The 13182-nt window shown below is 43.2% G+C and overlaps 1 protein-coding gene across 1 annotated transcript in view; it reads right to left on the reverse strand.

Moving 5' to 3' along the window:
• fam210b (family with sequence similarity 210 member B) overlaps positions 1-13182 on the reverse strand; it is a 57716-nt gene that overhangs the window by 4903 nt on the left and 39631 nt on the right. The window contains exon 2 of the mRNA XM_072556980.1: positions 10715-10896. Within this exon, the coding sequence (XP_072413081.1) occupies positions 10715-10896 (182 nt within the window). The remainder of the gene's footprint in view (positions 1-10714; positions 10897-13182) is intronic.

The following is a 13182-nucleotide window of genomic DNA, read 5'->3' on the forward strand; positions in this document are numbered from 1 at the left end:
TGCGTGGGTTTGCTCCGGCTTCCTCCCACAGTCCAAAAATGTGCAGATTAGGTGAATTGGCCATGCTAAATTGCCCGTAGTGTTAGATGAAGGGGTAAATGTAGGGGAATGGGTCTGGGTGGGTTACGCTTTGGCGGGTCGGTGTGGACTTGTTGGGCCAAAGGGCCTGTTTCCACACTGTAAGTAATCTAATCTAAAAAAATAAAATTTCAACAAGAGGAAATTCCTATTTGACAAATTATTTCAAAAGGTAAACAGTAAATTTTTCTATGGTGATACTAAAAAATAGGACTAACTCCATGGTTCGATGCAACTTAGTACTCAACTTTAACTAGCAATTATTAATGGTTCCAGGTTGGAAAACAGTTGCAAATGGAACCAAAAGTAGTCCTGGGTTTCTCAAGGTATTAAATTCACAAATGTGGTTTTGATAAATCAACAGAAAATGAGCCTAAAAATAAAGATTCTGGGTGTCTGAGCAGAAATCCCCTGTGTGAAGGTGTTCAGGGTGATTTCCTTTTGGTTTTGAGAACTCTCTCTCTTCCCGACCCCCAGAAATTAAAAGGTTTATGGTGAAATGAGTGAGACAACATCAAGGTAGCAGTTAACAGGGTGGCATTAAGGAGACCGAACGTTGGAGTTAGTGCAAGTTGGGGGCGGGGGGGGGTGTTCTCCACTAATTAGATTAGATTCCCTACAGTGTGGAAACAGGCCCTTCGGCACATCAACCCTCCGAAGAGTAACCCACCCAGACCCATTCCCCTCTGACTAATGCGCCTAACACTATGTGCAATTTAACACAGCCAATTAACCTTCCTTGCACATCTTTGGACTGTGGGAGGAAACCAGAGCACCTGGAGGAAACCCATGCAGACAGTTGCCCAAGGCTGGAATCAAACCTGGGACCCTGGTGCTGTGAGGCAGCAGTGCTAACCTCTGCGCCACCGTGCCGCCCATTAGAGTTAAATCTAACACAAATGAAGATGCTTTGTGGTTGTGTAGGCAAATCCATTTCCCCAGAACATCAGTGCAGGATGTCACTTCTTCAGAACACTGGCTGAGGCCGGTTTCAGCTTCTGCAGCAATTGCTATCCTTCCATCAGAAGGTCAAAATAGGAATGTGCAATCATGAGGGAACAATGCTCAGTTCCATCTGTAACTTCTCAGTTGTTGAATGCACTGTTTCAGTAAGGTACCATACGAGGCTTTGACTGATAAGTAGGAAATATCATTTGCAGCAAAGAAATGTCAAGCAATGACCACCTCCAATGAGAAAATCTTACCCCCTGCTTTTTACATTTAAAAGCATTACCATTGCTGGATCACCCAGTGGCTTAGGGTTACCAATGACCAGAATTGAACTGGACTAATCACCTAAATATCATGACTAGAACAGGTCAGAGGCTGGGAAATTTGCAGCAAATAACTTACTTCCCAACAAAGCCTACCTACCAATGTTCAAGGCCCAATTAGAAATGGGATGGAATGTTCTCAATTTTGCTCAAATTTGTCAGACTCCAACACAAAAATATCAACATAACTCAAGGCAGTCACCTGATTGGACTCCCCAGCCACAACTTTCTCAGTTGGCAGCGGTGTCCATATCATTTACAACATGTTGCACAGTAATTTACCCAGGCATCTTCTAACAGCATTCTCATTTGGGAGTAAAGATACAGGAAACCCTGTGCCACAACAGGTACATGCTCACAATCCAAGAGGCCCAACCCAACTTATTTTCCCTATAATAAGTGGTGGGAGAATTAACCCTGAATCTGGAAAACCATCTCAGCCATTTGTGTGCATGCTGTTAATGACAGCTTTCCGAGCAATTCTCTCCTGAGGATCTGGGAGCAGGTTGCCCAGAAAACAGGAAGAGCGTGTGGAACAACGCCAAATTAGGAAGAGCATCCCAAACAAATCATTTTTGTCAGTTTAACTGCTGCTGAATTCTGATAAGAATGTCCAATTAAAATCTCATTAACAGGCTTAATGCTAAATTCAAGTAACAAAATTACCATCATATAGAAAAGAAATCTTTTTTTCCTCTATGGTAGCAATTTGATGCCCTACAAAATACGAGAATTATGCTTTTCCACACACCTTGAAATACAATCCAAATTGTTACCACAGAGATGGTCATCCAGTTACTTGGTTTGGAAAGACATGGAATTTTAGTCAAATCAAAAATTGCAGCAGTCAAATCATGAAGCAGAAAATTAAAAGATATTAAGATTGAAATATTCCTCAAGCAGCTGCCACAATGATAAAGTGAATGGTATGGAGTGTGATTAATTAACTGCTGTGAGAAGAACTGAGCTGATCTGGAGAGCCCAAAATTGGTGGAGGAAGAGAATTCTACACTGTTGCAAATTAAACAAGGAAAACAATGCATCATTATCTGGAGTAGGATGGGGTAAGTGACATATTGGTCCATCCCTCTGAAGACAACACAAACTAGTTTGGCAAGGGGGTGGGATCCGGAGCTACATATCTGAGAGGAGGGTAGTTGTAGATGGGGCAGTGACAGGATGTAGTGAATCTATCGGCAAGGTTTTTCATGTGATGAATCAAAGGGATCGGTTAAAGTGTGCCTGCTTTAACGCAAGAACTGTCAGAAATAAGAGTGATGATTCTTACTTGGAACTATGATATTATGGCCATAATAGAGATGTGGGTTTCACAGGGGCAGGAATGGTTGCTTGATGTTTCAGGGTTTAGAACGTTTAAAAAGAACAGGGAGGGTGGAAAAAGAGGAGGGGGTGTAGCATTGCTAATTAAAGTGCATCACAGCTACAGAAACAAAGGTTGTTGAGGAAGGTTTATCTACTGAGTCAGTATGGGTGGAAGTTAGGAACAGCAAGGGAGCAGCCACCTCATTGGGGGTTTTCTACAGGCCCCCCTAATAGCAGTAGGGAGATCGAAGAACTCATAGGCCGGCAGATTATGGAAAAATGCAGAAGTAGCAGGGCTGTTGTTATGGGTGACTTCCACTTTCCCCAATGTCGACTGGAACTTCCTTAGTGCAGATGGTTTGGATGGAGCAGTTTTTGTCAGGTGTATTCAGGAGGGTTTCCTTACTCAGTACGTAGACAGGCCAATAAGGGGAGAGGCCATTTTGGATTTGGTGCTCGGCAATGAGCCAGGACAGGTGTTAGATCTCTTTAGCGACAGTGGCCACAACTGCCTCACATTTACCATAGCCTTGGAGAGGGAAAGGAGCAGTTACCAAAGAGAAGATATTTAATTGGGGAAAAGGAAATTATGACGCTATCAGACAGGATTTGGGAAGTACAGTTTGGGAGCAATTGTTCCACAGAAAGGCACAACAGACATGCAGAGACTGTATAAGGAGCATTGTTGCAAATGATGCTCAAATTTCTTCCTCTGAGACAGACATGAAGGGGTAAGCTTAAGGAGTTTTGGATGACGAGAACATAGAAGCTTCTCGTCAAAAGGAATAAGGCAGCTTACGTAAGGTGGAGGAAGTAAGCATCTGGCACAGCTTTAGAGGAATACAGGCTTGCTAGAAAGGAGCTCAGAAATGGACTGAAGAGAGGCAGGAGGGGGCTTGAAAAAGGCTTGGCAGGAAGGATTAGGGAGAATCCAAAGCCATTTTACTCATACGTGAAGAATAGGAGAATGATCAGAGAGAAGGTAGGGCCGGTCAGGGATAGCATAGGCAACTTGTGCGTGGAGTTTGAGCAGATAGGGGAAACCCTAAATGAGATTTTTGCTTCGGTTTTCACTAAGGAAAGGGACCTTGTTGTGAATGAGAACTTTGAGAAGCTGGGAAACAGGCTTGAACAGATCAGGATTGATGAAATTGATGTGCTGGAAAATTTGGCAAACATTAAGATTGAGAAGTCCCCAGGGCCAGACCAGATTTATCCTAGGATGCTCTGGGAAGCAAGAAAGGAGGTTGCAAAGCCTCTGGCAAAGATCTTTGCTTCCTCACTCTCCACGGAGTCATACCAGAGAATTGGAGAGAGGTGAATGTTGTTCCTCTTTTCAAAAAGGGGAATAGGGAATCCCTGGCAGACCAGTCAAGTTCTAGTATTGAGACTGGCTCTAATGCAACAAGCGATATGTCGGCTTCCAAGAGTCCGATTGTGTTAGGGGATTCTGTAGTCCGAGGTACAGACAGACGTTTCTGTGGCCAGCAGAGAAACAGCAGAATGGTATGTTGTTTCCCTGGTGCTGGAATCAAGGGTATCTCAGAGAGGGTGCAGAATGTTCTCCCGGGGGAGAGGGGCCAGTAGGAGGTCATTGTCCACATTGGAACCAATGATATAGGAAGGGAAAAGGTGGAGATTCTGAAGGGAGATTACAGACAGTTAGGCAGAAATTTAAAAAGGAGGTCCTCAAGGATAGTAATATCTGGATTACTCCAGTGCTACGAGCTAGTGAGGGCAGGATAGAATGATAGAGCAAATGAATGCATGGCTGAGGAGCTGGTGTACGGGAGAAAGATTCACATTTTTGGATCACTGGAATCTCGTTTGGGGTGGAAGTGACCTGTACAAGAAGGACGGATTGCACCTAAATTGGAAGGGGACTAATATACTGGCAGGGAAATTTGCTAGAACTACTCAGGAGGATTTAAACTAGTAAGGTGGGGGGGGGGGGGGGGGACCCAGGGAGATAGTGAGGAAAGAGATCGATCTGAGACTGGTACAGTTGAGAACAGAAGTGAATCAAACAGTCAGGGCAGGCAGGGACAAGGTAGGAATAATAAATTAAACTGCATTTATTTCAATGCAAGGGGCCGAACAGGGAAGGCAGATGAACTCAGGGCATGGTTAGGAACATGGGACTGGGATATCATAGCAATTACAGAAACATGGCTCAGGGATGGGCAGGACTAGCAGCTTAATGTTCCAGGATACAAATGCTACAGGAAGGATAGAAAGGGAGGCAAGAGAGGAGGGGGAATGGCATTTTTGATCAGGGATAACATTACAGCTGTGCTGAGGGAGGATATTCCCGGAAATACATCCAAGGAAGTTATTTGGGTGGAACTAAGAAATAAGAAAGGGATGATCACCTTATTGGGATTGTATTATAGACCCCCTAATAGTCAGAGGGAAATTGAGAAACAAACTTATAAGGAGATCTCAGTTACCTGTAAGAATAATAGGGTAGTTATGGTCGGGGATTTTAACTTTCCAAACATCGACTGGGACTGCCATATGTTAAAGGTTTAGATGGAGAGGAATTTCTTAAGCGCGGACAAGACAATTTTATGATTCAGTATGTGGATGTACCTACTAGAGAAAGTGCAAAACTTGACCTACACTTGTGTAATAAGGCAGGGCAGGTGACTGAGGTGTCAGTGGGGGAGCACTTTGGGACCAGTGACTATAATTCTATTTGTTTTAAAATCGTGATGGAAAAGGATAGACCAGATCTAAAAGTTGAAGTTCTAAATTGGAGAAAGGTCAATTTTGATGGTATTAGGCAAGAACTTTTGAAAGCTGATTGGAGGCAGATGTTTGCAGGTAAAGGGATGGCTGGAAAGTGGGAAGCCTTCAGAAATGGGCAGCACGGTGGCACAGTGGTTAGCACTGCTGCCTCACAGCGCCAGAGACCTGGGTTCAATTCCCACCTCAGGCGACTGACCGTGTGGAGTTTGCACATTCTATGTGGGTTTCCTCCAGGTGCTCCGGTTTCCTCCCACAGTCCAAAAATGTGCAGGTTAGGTGAATTGGCTATGCTAAATTGCCCGTAGGTGCAGGGGTAAATGTAGGGGGATAGGTCTGGGGGACTGCGCTTCAACAGGTCGGTGTGGACATGTTGGGCTGAAGGGCCTGTTTCCACACTGTAAGTAATCTAAATAAGATAAAAAGAATCCAGAGAAAGTATATTCCTGTCGGGGTGAAAGGGAAGGCTGGTAGGTGTAGGGAATGCTGGATGACTAAAGAAATTGAGGGTTTGGTTAAGAAAAAGAAGGAAGCATATGTCAGGCATAGACAGGATAGATCGAGTAAATCCTTAGAAGAGTATAAAGGAAGTAGGTGTATACTTAAGAGGGAAATCAGGAGGGCAAAAAGGGGACATGAGATAGCTTTGGCAAATAGAATTAAGGAGAATCCAAAAGGGTTTTTACAAATACATTAAGGACAAAAGGATAACTAGGGAGAGAACAGGGCCCCTCAAAGATCAGCAAGGCAGGCTTTGTGTGGAGCCACAGAAAATGGGGGAGATACTAAATGAATATTTTGCATCAGTATTTACTGTGGAAAAGGATATGGAAGATATAGACTGTAGGAAAATAGATGGAGACATCTTGCAAAATGTCCAGATTACAGAGGAGGAAGTGCTGTATGTCTTGAAACGGTTAAAGGTGGATAAATCCCCAGGACCTGATCAGGTATACCAGAGAACTCTGTCGGAAGCTAGGGAAGTAATTGCTGGGCCTCTTGCTGAGATATTTGTATCATCGATTGTCATAGGTCAGTGCTGGAAGACTGGAGGTTGGCACACGTGGTGCCACTGTTTAAGATGGGTGGTAAAGACAAGCCAGGGAACTATAGACTGGTGAGCCTGACCTCAGTGGTGGGCAAGTTGTTGGAGGGAATCCTGAGGGACAGGATGTACATGTATTTGGAAAGGCAAGGACTGATTCGGGATAGTCAACATGGATTTGTGCGTGGGAAATCATGTCTCACAAACTTGATTGAGTTTCTTTGAAGGAGCAACAAAAAAAAGTTTTGAGGGCACAGCAGTAGATGTGATCTATATGGACTTCAGTAAGGCGTTTGACAAGGTTCCCCATGGGAGATTTATTAGCAAGGTTAGATCACATGGAATAAAAGGGAGAACTAGCCATTTGGATACAAAACTAGCTCAAAGGTAGAAGACAAAGGGTGGTGGTGGAGGGTTGTTTTTCAGACTGGAGGCTTGTGACCAGTGGAGTGCCACAAGGATCAGTGCTGGGTTCCCTACTTTTTGTCATTTACATAAATGATTTGGATGTGAGCATAAGAGGCACAGTTAGTAAATTTGCAGATGACACCAAGATTGGAGGTGTAGTGGACAGTGAAGAGGGTTACCTCAGATTACAACAGGATCTGGACCAGATGGGCCAATGGGCTGAGAAGTGGCAGATGGAGTTGAATTCAGATAAATGCGAGGTGCTGCATTTTGGGAAAGCAAATCTTAGCAGGACTTATACACTTAATGGTAAGGTCCTAGGGAGTATTGCTGAACAAAGACACCTTGGAGTGCAGGTTCATAGCTCCTTGAAAGTCGAAGGTAGATAGGATAGTGAAGAAGGCATTTGGTATGCTTTCCTTTATTGGTCAGAGTATTGAGTACAGGAGTTGGGAGGTCATGTTGCGGCTGTACAGGACATTGGTTAGGCCACTGTTGGAATATTGCATGCAATTCTGGTCTCCTTCCTATCGGAAAGATGTTGTGAAACTTGAAAGGGTTCAGAAAAGATTTACAAGGATGTTGCCCAGGTTGGAGGATTTATGCTATAGGGAGAGGCTGAAATGACTGGGGTTATTTTCCTTGGAGCGTCGGAGTGGAGGGGCGGTGGGGTGACCTTATAGGAGGTTTACAAAATTATGAGGGGCATGGATAGAGTAAATAGGCAAAGCCTTTTTCCTGGGATCAGGGAGTTCAGAACTAGAGGGCATAGGTTTAGGGTGAAAGGGGAAAGATATAAATGAGACCTAAGGGGCAACATTTACACAGAGGGTGGTACGTGTATGGAATGAGCTGCCAGAGGATATGGTAGAGGCTGGTACAATTGCTATATTTACGAGGCATTTGGATGGGTACGTGAATAGGAAGGGTTTGGAGGGATATGGGCCGGGTGCTGGCAGGTGGGACTAGATTGGGTTGGGATATCTGGTCGGCATGGACAGGTTGGACCGAAGGGTCTGTTTCCATGCTGTACATCTCTATGTCTCTATGACCAGTCAGTCTTACATCTGTGGTCAGCAAGGTTTTGGGAAGAATTCTGAGGGATAGAATTTTTGACTATGTGGAAATACATAGCCTGATTAAAGGCAGTCAGTATGGCTTTGTGAGGGGCAGGTCATGCTTCACAAATCTTATTCAGTTCTTTGAGGAGGTGACCAGACAGGTCGACAAAAGTCGAGCTGTGGATGTGGTGTATTTGGACTTCAGCAAAGCATTTGTTAAAGTTCCCCATGGTAGACTCATTTGTAAAGTCAGGCTGTCTGGATTCAGAACAGGTTGGCTGACAGAAGGCAGAGAGTGGTCGTAGATGGAAATTATTCTGCCTGGAGGTCAGTGGGTGAGTGGTGTCCCGCAGGGCCTTGATCTTGGGCCTCTGCTCTTTGTAGTTTTTATAAATGACTTGGATGAGGAGATTGAGGGGTGGGTTAGTAAATTTGCCGATGACACAAAGGTTGGAGGTGCCGTTGGAAGTATCGAGGGCTATTGCAGGCTGCAGCATGACATAGACAGGATGCAGAGCTGGGCTGAGAAATGGTAGATGGAGTTCAACCTGGGTAAATGTGGAGTGATGCATTTTGGAAGGTCGAACTCGAATGCTAAATATAGGATTAAAGACTGGATTCTTGGCAGTGTGGAAGAACAGAGGGATCTTGGTGTTCAAGTGCATAGATCCCTCAAAGTTGCCATCCAAGTGGATAGGGTTGTTAAGAAAGCATATGGTATTTTGGCTTTCGTTAACAGGGGATTTCGTGTTTAAGAGCCGTGAGGTTTTGCTGCAGCCCTACAAGACCTTGGTGAGACTATACTTAGAATATTGTGCGCGGTCCTCGTCGCCCTAGAGTCGATAGCCAGAGATTTTTTCCCCAGAGCAGGATTGATTGGCATGAGGGGTAATAGTTTGAAGATATTAGGAGGAAGGTATAAAGGAGACGTCAGAGGAAGGTTCATTATGCAGAGAGTTGTGAATGCATGGAATGCGTTGCCAGCGGTGGTGGTGGAAGCAGAGTCATTAAGGGCATTTAAGCAATTGCTGGACATACACATGGACAGCAGTGAATTGAGGGGTGCACATGTTAGGTTATTTTATTTTAGATTAGGAATAATCCTCAGCACAACATAGTGGGCCAAAGGGTCTGTTCTGTGCTGTACTTTTCTATGTTCTTGGATGACTACTCAGGAAAACAAAGTTAACAGGAAGAAAATTCCAATCTTCATCAAAAGAAAATAAGCAACATAGAAAAAAACATGTTCCACGAAATGAAAACATTCCTTAAATTCCTTATCATAACAACTGCTGTTTGTTCTGATTCAAGTTAACCTCTTCGACCTAAATGGAATTTTTGAACGATATTAAAATCAGTGCTGCTTTACAACAGTGTGTTTCAATACAGGAAAAGAGATGAATGATGGAGCTCTAATTCTTCAAATTAATAAAGTCACATTCATATTTTTACTGAATTTCCTTATGTCAATCTTGATCTAGTTGAATGAGGAAAGATTGAAGCTTGCATGGTGCATAAATGTTTCCAGGAATTGCTTGGGTCACATGACTGTTTCTCTGACATACATTCAATGGCATTCTGGGTTTTTTAAAATTTGTTCATGGGATATGGGCATTGCTGGTAACACCACTATTTATTGGCAACGTTCAATTGCTTGAGCAAGTGACAGTGAGCTGCCTTTCAATTGTTGCAATCATCTGGTGTCTTCAAGTTCACAGCGTTCAATATACAATCATGACAATCAGTGAATTACTTCTGAAAACTGCGTTATTCAAGCAAACCTTACAAACCACTTGTTAGAAAGTGCATTCAAATAATTTCTAAACATGTTAGTCACTGGTTTTTGATGATGTTGACTCAGGGAAACACTTTGGGAAAGATGACTTCACATATTTGTGTGTGTTTTCAACAGAGTTGGATGCTGTTAGTAGCTCACGATGCAACAGTTAACGAAAGTCCCTCATGTTAGTTAATCTGAACTAGAAATTACATGAGCCATCTCCTGACTATGATCTAGTGGAACTCATTTTCATATATCTGGTTTTAGATAAAAAGTGAGAATAGGATCAGATTAAGCTGTGATGGTCTTCATGTTTAAAATATAAGCCCTGCCAAGGCTGACACATGAAGGGTAGTTACTTGAAAAATTATATCACTTGACACCTGATACACATCTTACAGCCTTATAGGAAGTCAGTGCCTTAGGACAGAAGATGAGAAAAGGGGCAAAATTTGGAGAAAAAATAAACGCTGCATAATCACATTGTTCGAAATATCCACTCATTATTTAATATGCTACCTGGACTAGAGGCTGGTCTTACGAGGAGAGGTTGACTGAGCTCAGATGTTTCTCTCTGGACAGAAGGAGGAAGAGAAGTGACCTGATCGAGGTGCACAACATAATGAGAGGCAGGGATAGAGTCGATAGCCAGAGACTTTTCCCCAGGGCAGGACTGACTGCCACAAGGGGTCATAGTTTTAAGGTGTTAGGAGGAAGGTAAAGGAGAGACATCAGAGTTAGGGTCTTTATGCTTAGTGTTGTGAGTGCATGGAATGCATTGGCAGTGGTAGTGGTGGAAGCAGAGTCATTAGAGGCATTTAAGCGACAGCTGGACATTCACATTGTCAGCAGGGAATTGAGAGGAGCGAGGTTAGGTTATTTTATTTTAAATTAGGATTAATCCTCAGCACAACATCGTGGGCTGAAGGGTCTGTACTGTGTGCTGTACCTTTCTCTGTTCTATTACAATTAAAAATGGATCCTTCAGAAAACTAACCTTGAAACCACCAGATAAAATATTCCAAGTGAGGTCAGTGATATTCCAACATGAAATACAACCCCTACAGCTCCATATTCTTTGAAGACTTGTTTCAGCTGCTGGGACTTGCTGAGTTTTTTACCATCACTGCTGTTAAATCTTCTGGCTTCGTTCCCAGTTGTTCCATCTCCACTTACACTCTGAGGAGGCACAACAAAGAGAAAGTTTATTGATGAAGATTAAACCAAAAGCAACAAAACACATCTTATAAAAATAAAAAGAAATGTGGATGTTGGAAATCAGAAACAAAAACAGAAATTGCTGGAAAAGCTCAGCGGGTCTGGCAGCACCTGTGGAAAGAAATCAGTGACCCTTCCTTATAACAGATGGTATCTAGGAAAATGTCAGTTTTTATGCAGATGATGAGTGGGTGGGTGGGCAGGGGGAAAGAGAGCTGTGCTGGAGAAGGAGGAGTAAACAATAGCTGAAGAGAAGGCCAAAGCGAGTTTTGAGAAGATTTGTAGCTCGGGTTGAGATTTTGGATGTAGGTTTGCTCGCTGAGCTTGGAGGTTCATTTCCAGATATTTCGTTACTTTACTAGATAACAATATCAGTGGGCCTCATGCAAAGCAATGCTGTAAATTCCTGCTTTCTATGTTTGGGTTTCTTCGGGTTGTTGATGTCATTTCCTGTGGGGAAGTCACTTCCTGTTCCTTTTCTCAGGGGGTGGTAGATGGGGTCTAAAACTCAATGTGCTTGTTGATAGAGTTCAGTTGGAATGCCACGCTTGTAGGAATTCTCAAGCGTGTCGTTAGATGTATTGTCCCAGTCAAAGTGGTGTCCTTCCTCATCTGTATGTGAAAATACTAGTGAGAGAAGGTCATGTCTTTTTGTGGCTAGTTGGTGTTCATGTATCCTGGTGCCTAGTTTTCTGCCTGTTTGTCCAATGTAGTGTTTGTTACAGTCCTTGCACGGTATTTTGTAAATGACGTTAGTTTTGCTTGTTGTCTGTATAGGGTCTTTCAAGTTCATTAGCTGCTGTTTTAGTGTGTTGGTGGGTTTGTGGGCTACCATGATGCCAACGGGTCTGAGTAGTCTGGCAGTCATTTCTGAGATGTCTTTGATGTAGAGGAGAGTGGCTTGGGTTTCTGCACAGGTTTTGTCTGCTTGTTTGGGTTTGTTGCTGAGAAATCAGTGGACTGTGTTCATTGGGTACCCATTCTTTTTTAATACACGGTATAAGTGATTTCCTCTGCTCTGCGTAGTTCCTCTGTGCTGCAGTGTGTGTTGGCTCATGGAAATAATAGAAGGCCAAAAGACAGACAGACAGACAGACAGACAGACAAAGTAAATAACGATCAGAGTGAGAGGGTGAATAGCTACTAATGGGGACCATTATTGGCTAACAATGGGTTGTATGTAATAGCAGACCATGCGATAATAAGGCCTGGTGACTGGGAATAGGAGTAAGGACATGGGACAGCTCAAGCCCTAAAGCTGTTGAACTCTATATTGAGTCCAAAAGGCTGTAGAGTTCCCAATCGGAAAATGAGATGCTGTTCTTCAGGCTCAGCCAGAGCACTGCAGCAAGCCTGAGACAGAGATTTGGGGTACAAGGTGGCGTATTGAAATGGCTGGTAAATGGAAGCTCAGGGTCATTTTTGCAGACAGAACATAGGTTTTCTGTGAAGCAGTCGTTTTGTTTTCCCCATTGTAGAGGAGACCTCATTGCGAGTAGTGAATGCAGTAGACTAGGATTGTATGAAGTGCAGGTGGATGGTGCTGCTTCATCTCGAATGTGTGTTTAGTTTCCTCTGATTCTGAGGGAGGAAGATAACTGGCAGATGTTACACCTTCTGCAGTTGCAGGGGTAGGTGCCACAGGGCTGTGTTGGTATCTTCACATATTCAGTGGGATTTTCCAAGGTTTGTGGCACTCAAACAATGGTCATGTAACAGTGTCAACTTGCTTCAAAGAAAAGAAAAAGCTGATGAAAGGCAATCAATTCATAACCTTCAAGGAATGAAGAAAAAGACTGGCATTTATATAGCACCTTTCATGACCACTAGATGGCTCAAACCACCTCCGATTTCTTGAAGTCTTTTTGAAGAGTTGTCATGGTTACAATGCAAGCTGTGCAGTATATTGTAGATTGTAATTATAATGTAAATTTGTAGCCAGCAAATTCCCAGAAACAACTAAATAATAATTGGATTTTTCTTTGTGACACTGATTGAGAAATAACTATTAGCCAGGATAACTCTCCTAACCACTTTTTAAAAGTGTCTTGAAGTCCTTATGCTCACTTCAAAAGACAGATTGGAGCCTCACTTTAATGTCTCAATCAAAGGACATATGGCAATGCAGCACTCGCCCAGGAATGCACTCAAAATAAGTAATGGAGTGGGACTTGAACTCAAAATGTCAGGTTACCAACTCCATTTATGGCTAAATACAGAAAAGTCATAGCATCTAAATTAACATGA

Source organism: Chiloscyllium punctatum, chromosome 37, assembly GCF_047496795.1.
Source record: "Chiloscyllium punctatum isolate Juve2018m chromosome 37, sChiPun1.3, whole genome shotgun sequence".
In the NCBI taxonomy this organism is placed as follows: Eukaryota; Metazoa; Chordata; class Chondrichthyes; order Orectolobiformes; family Hemiscylliidae; genus Chiloscyllium; species Chiloscyllium punctatum.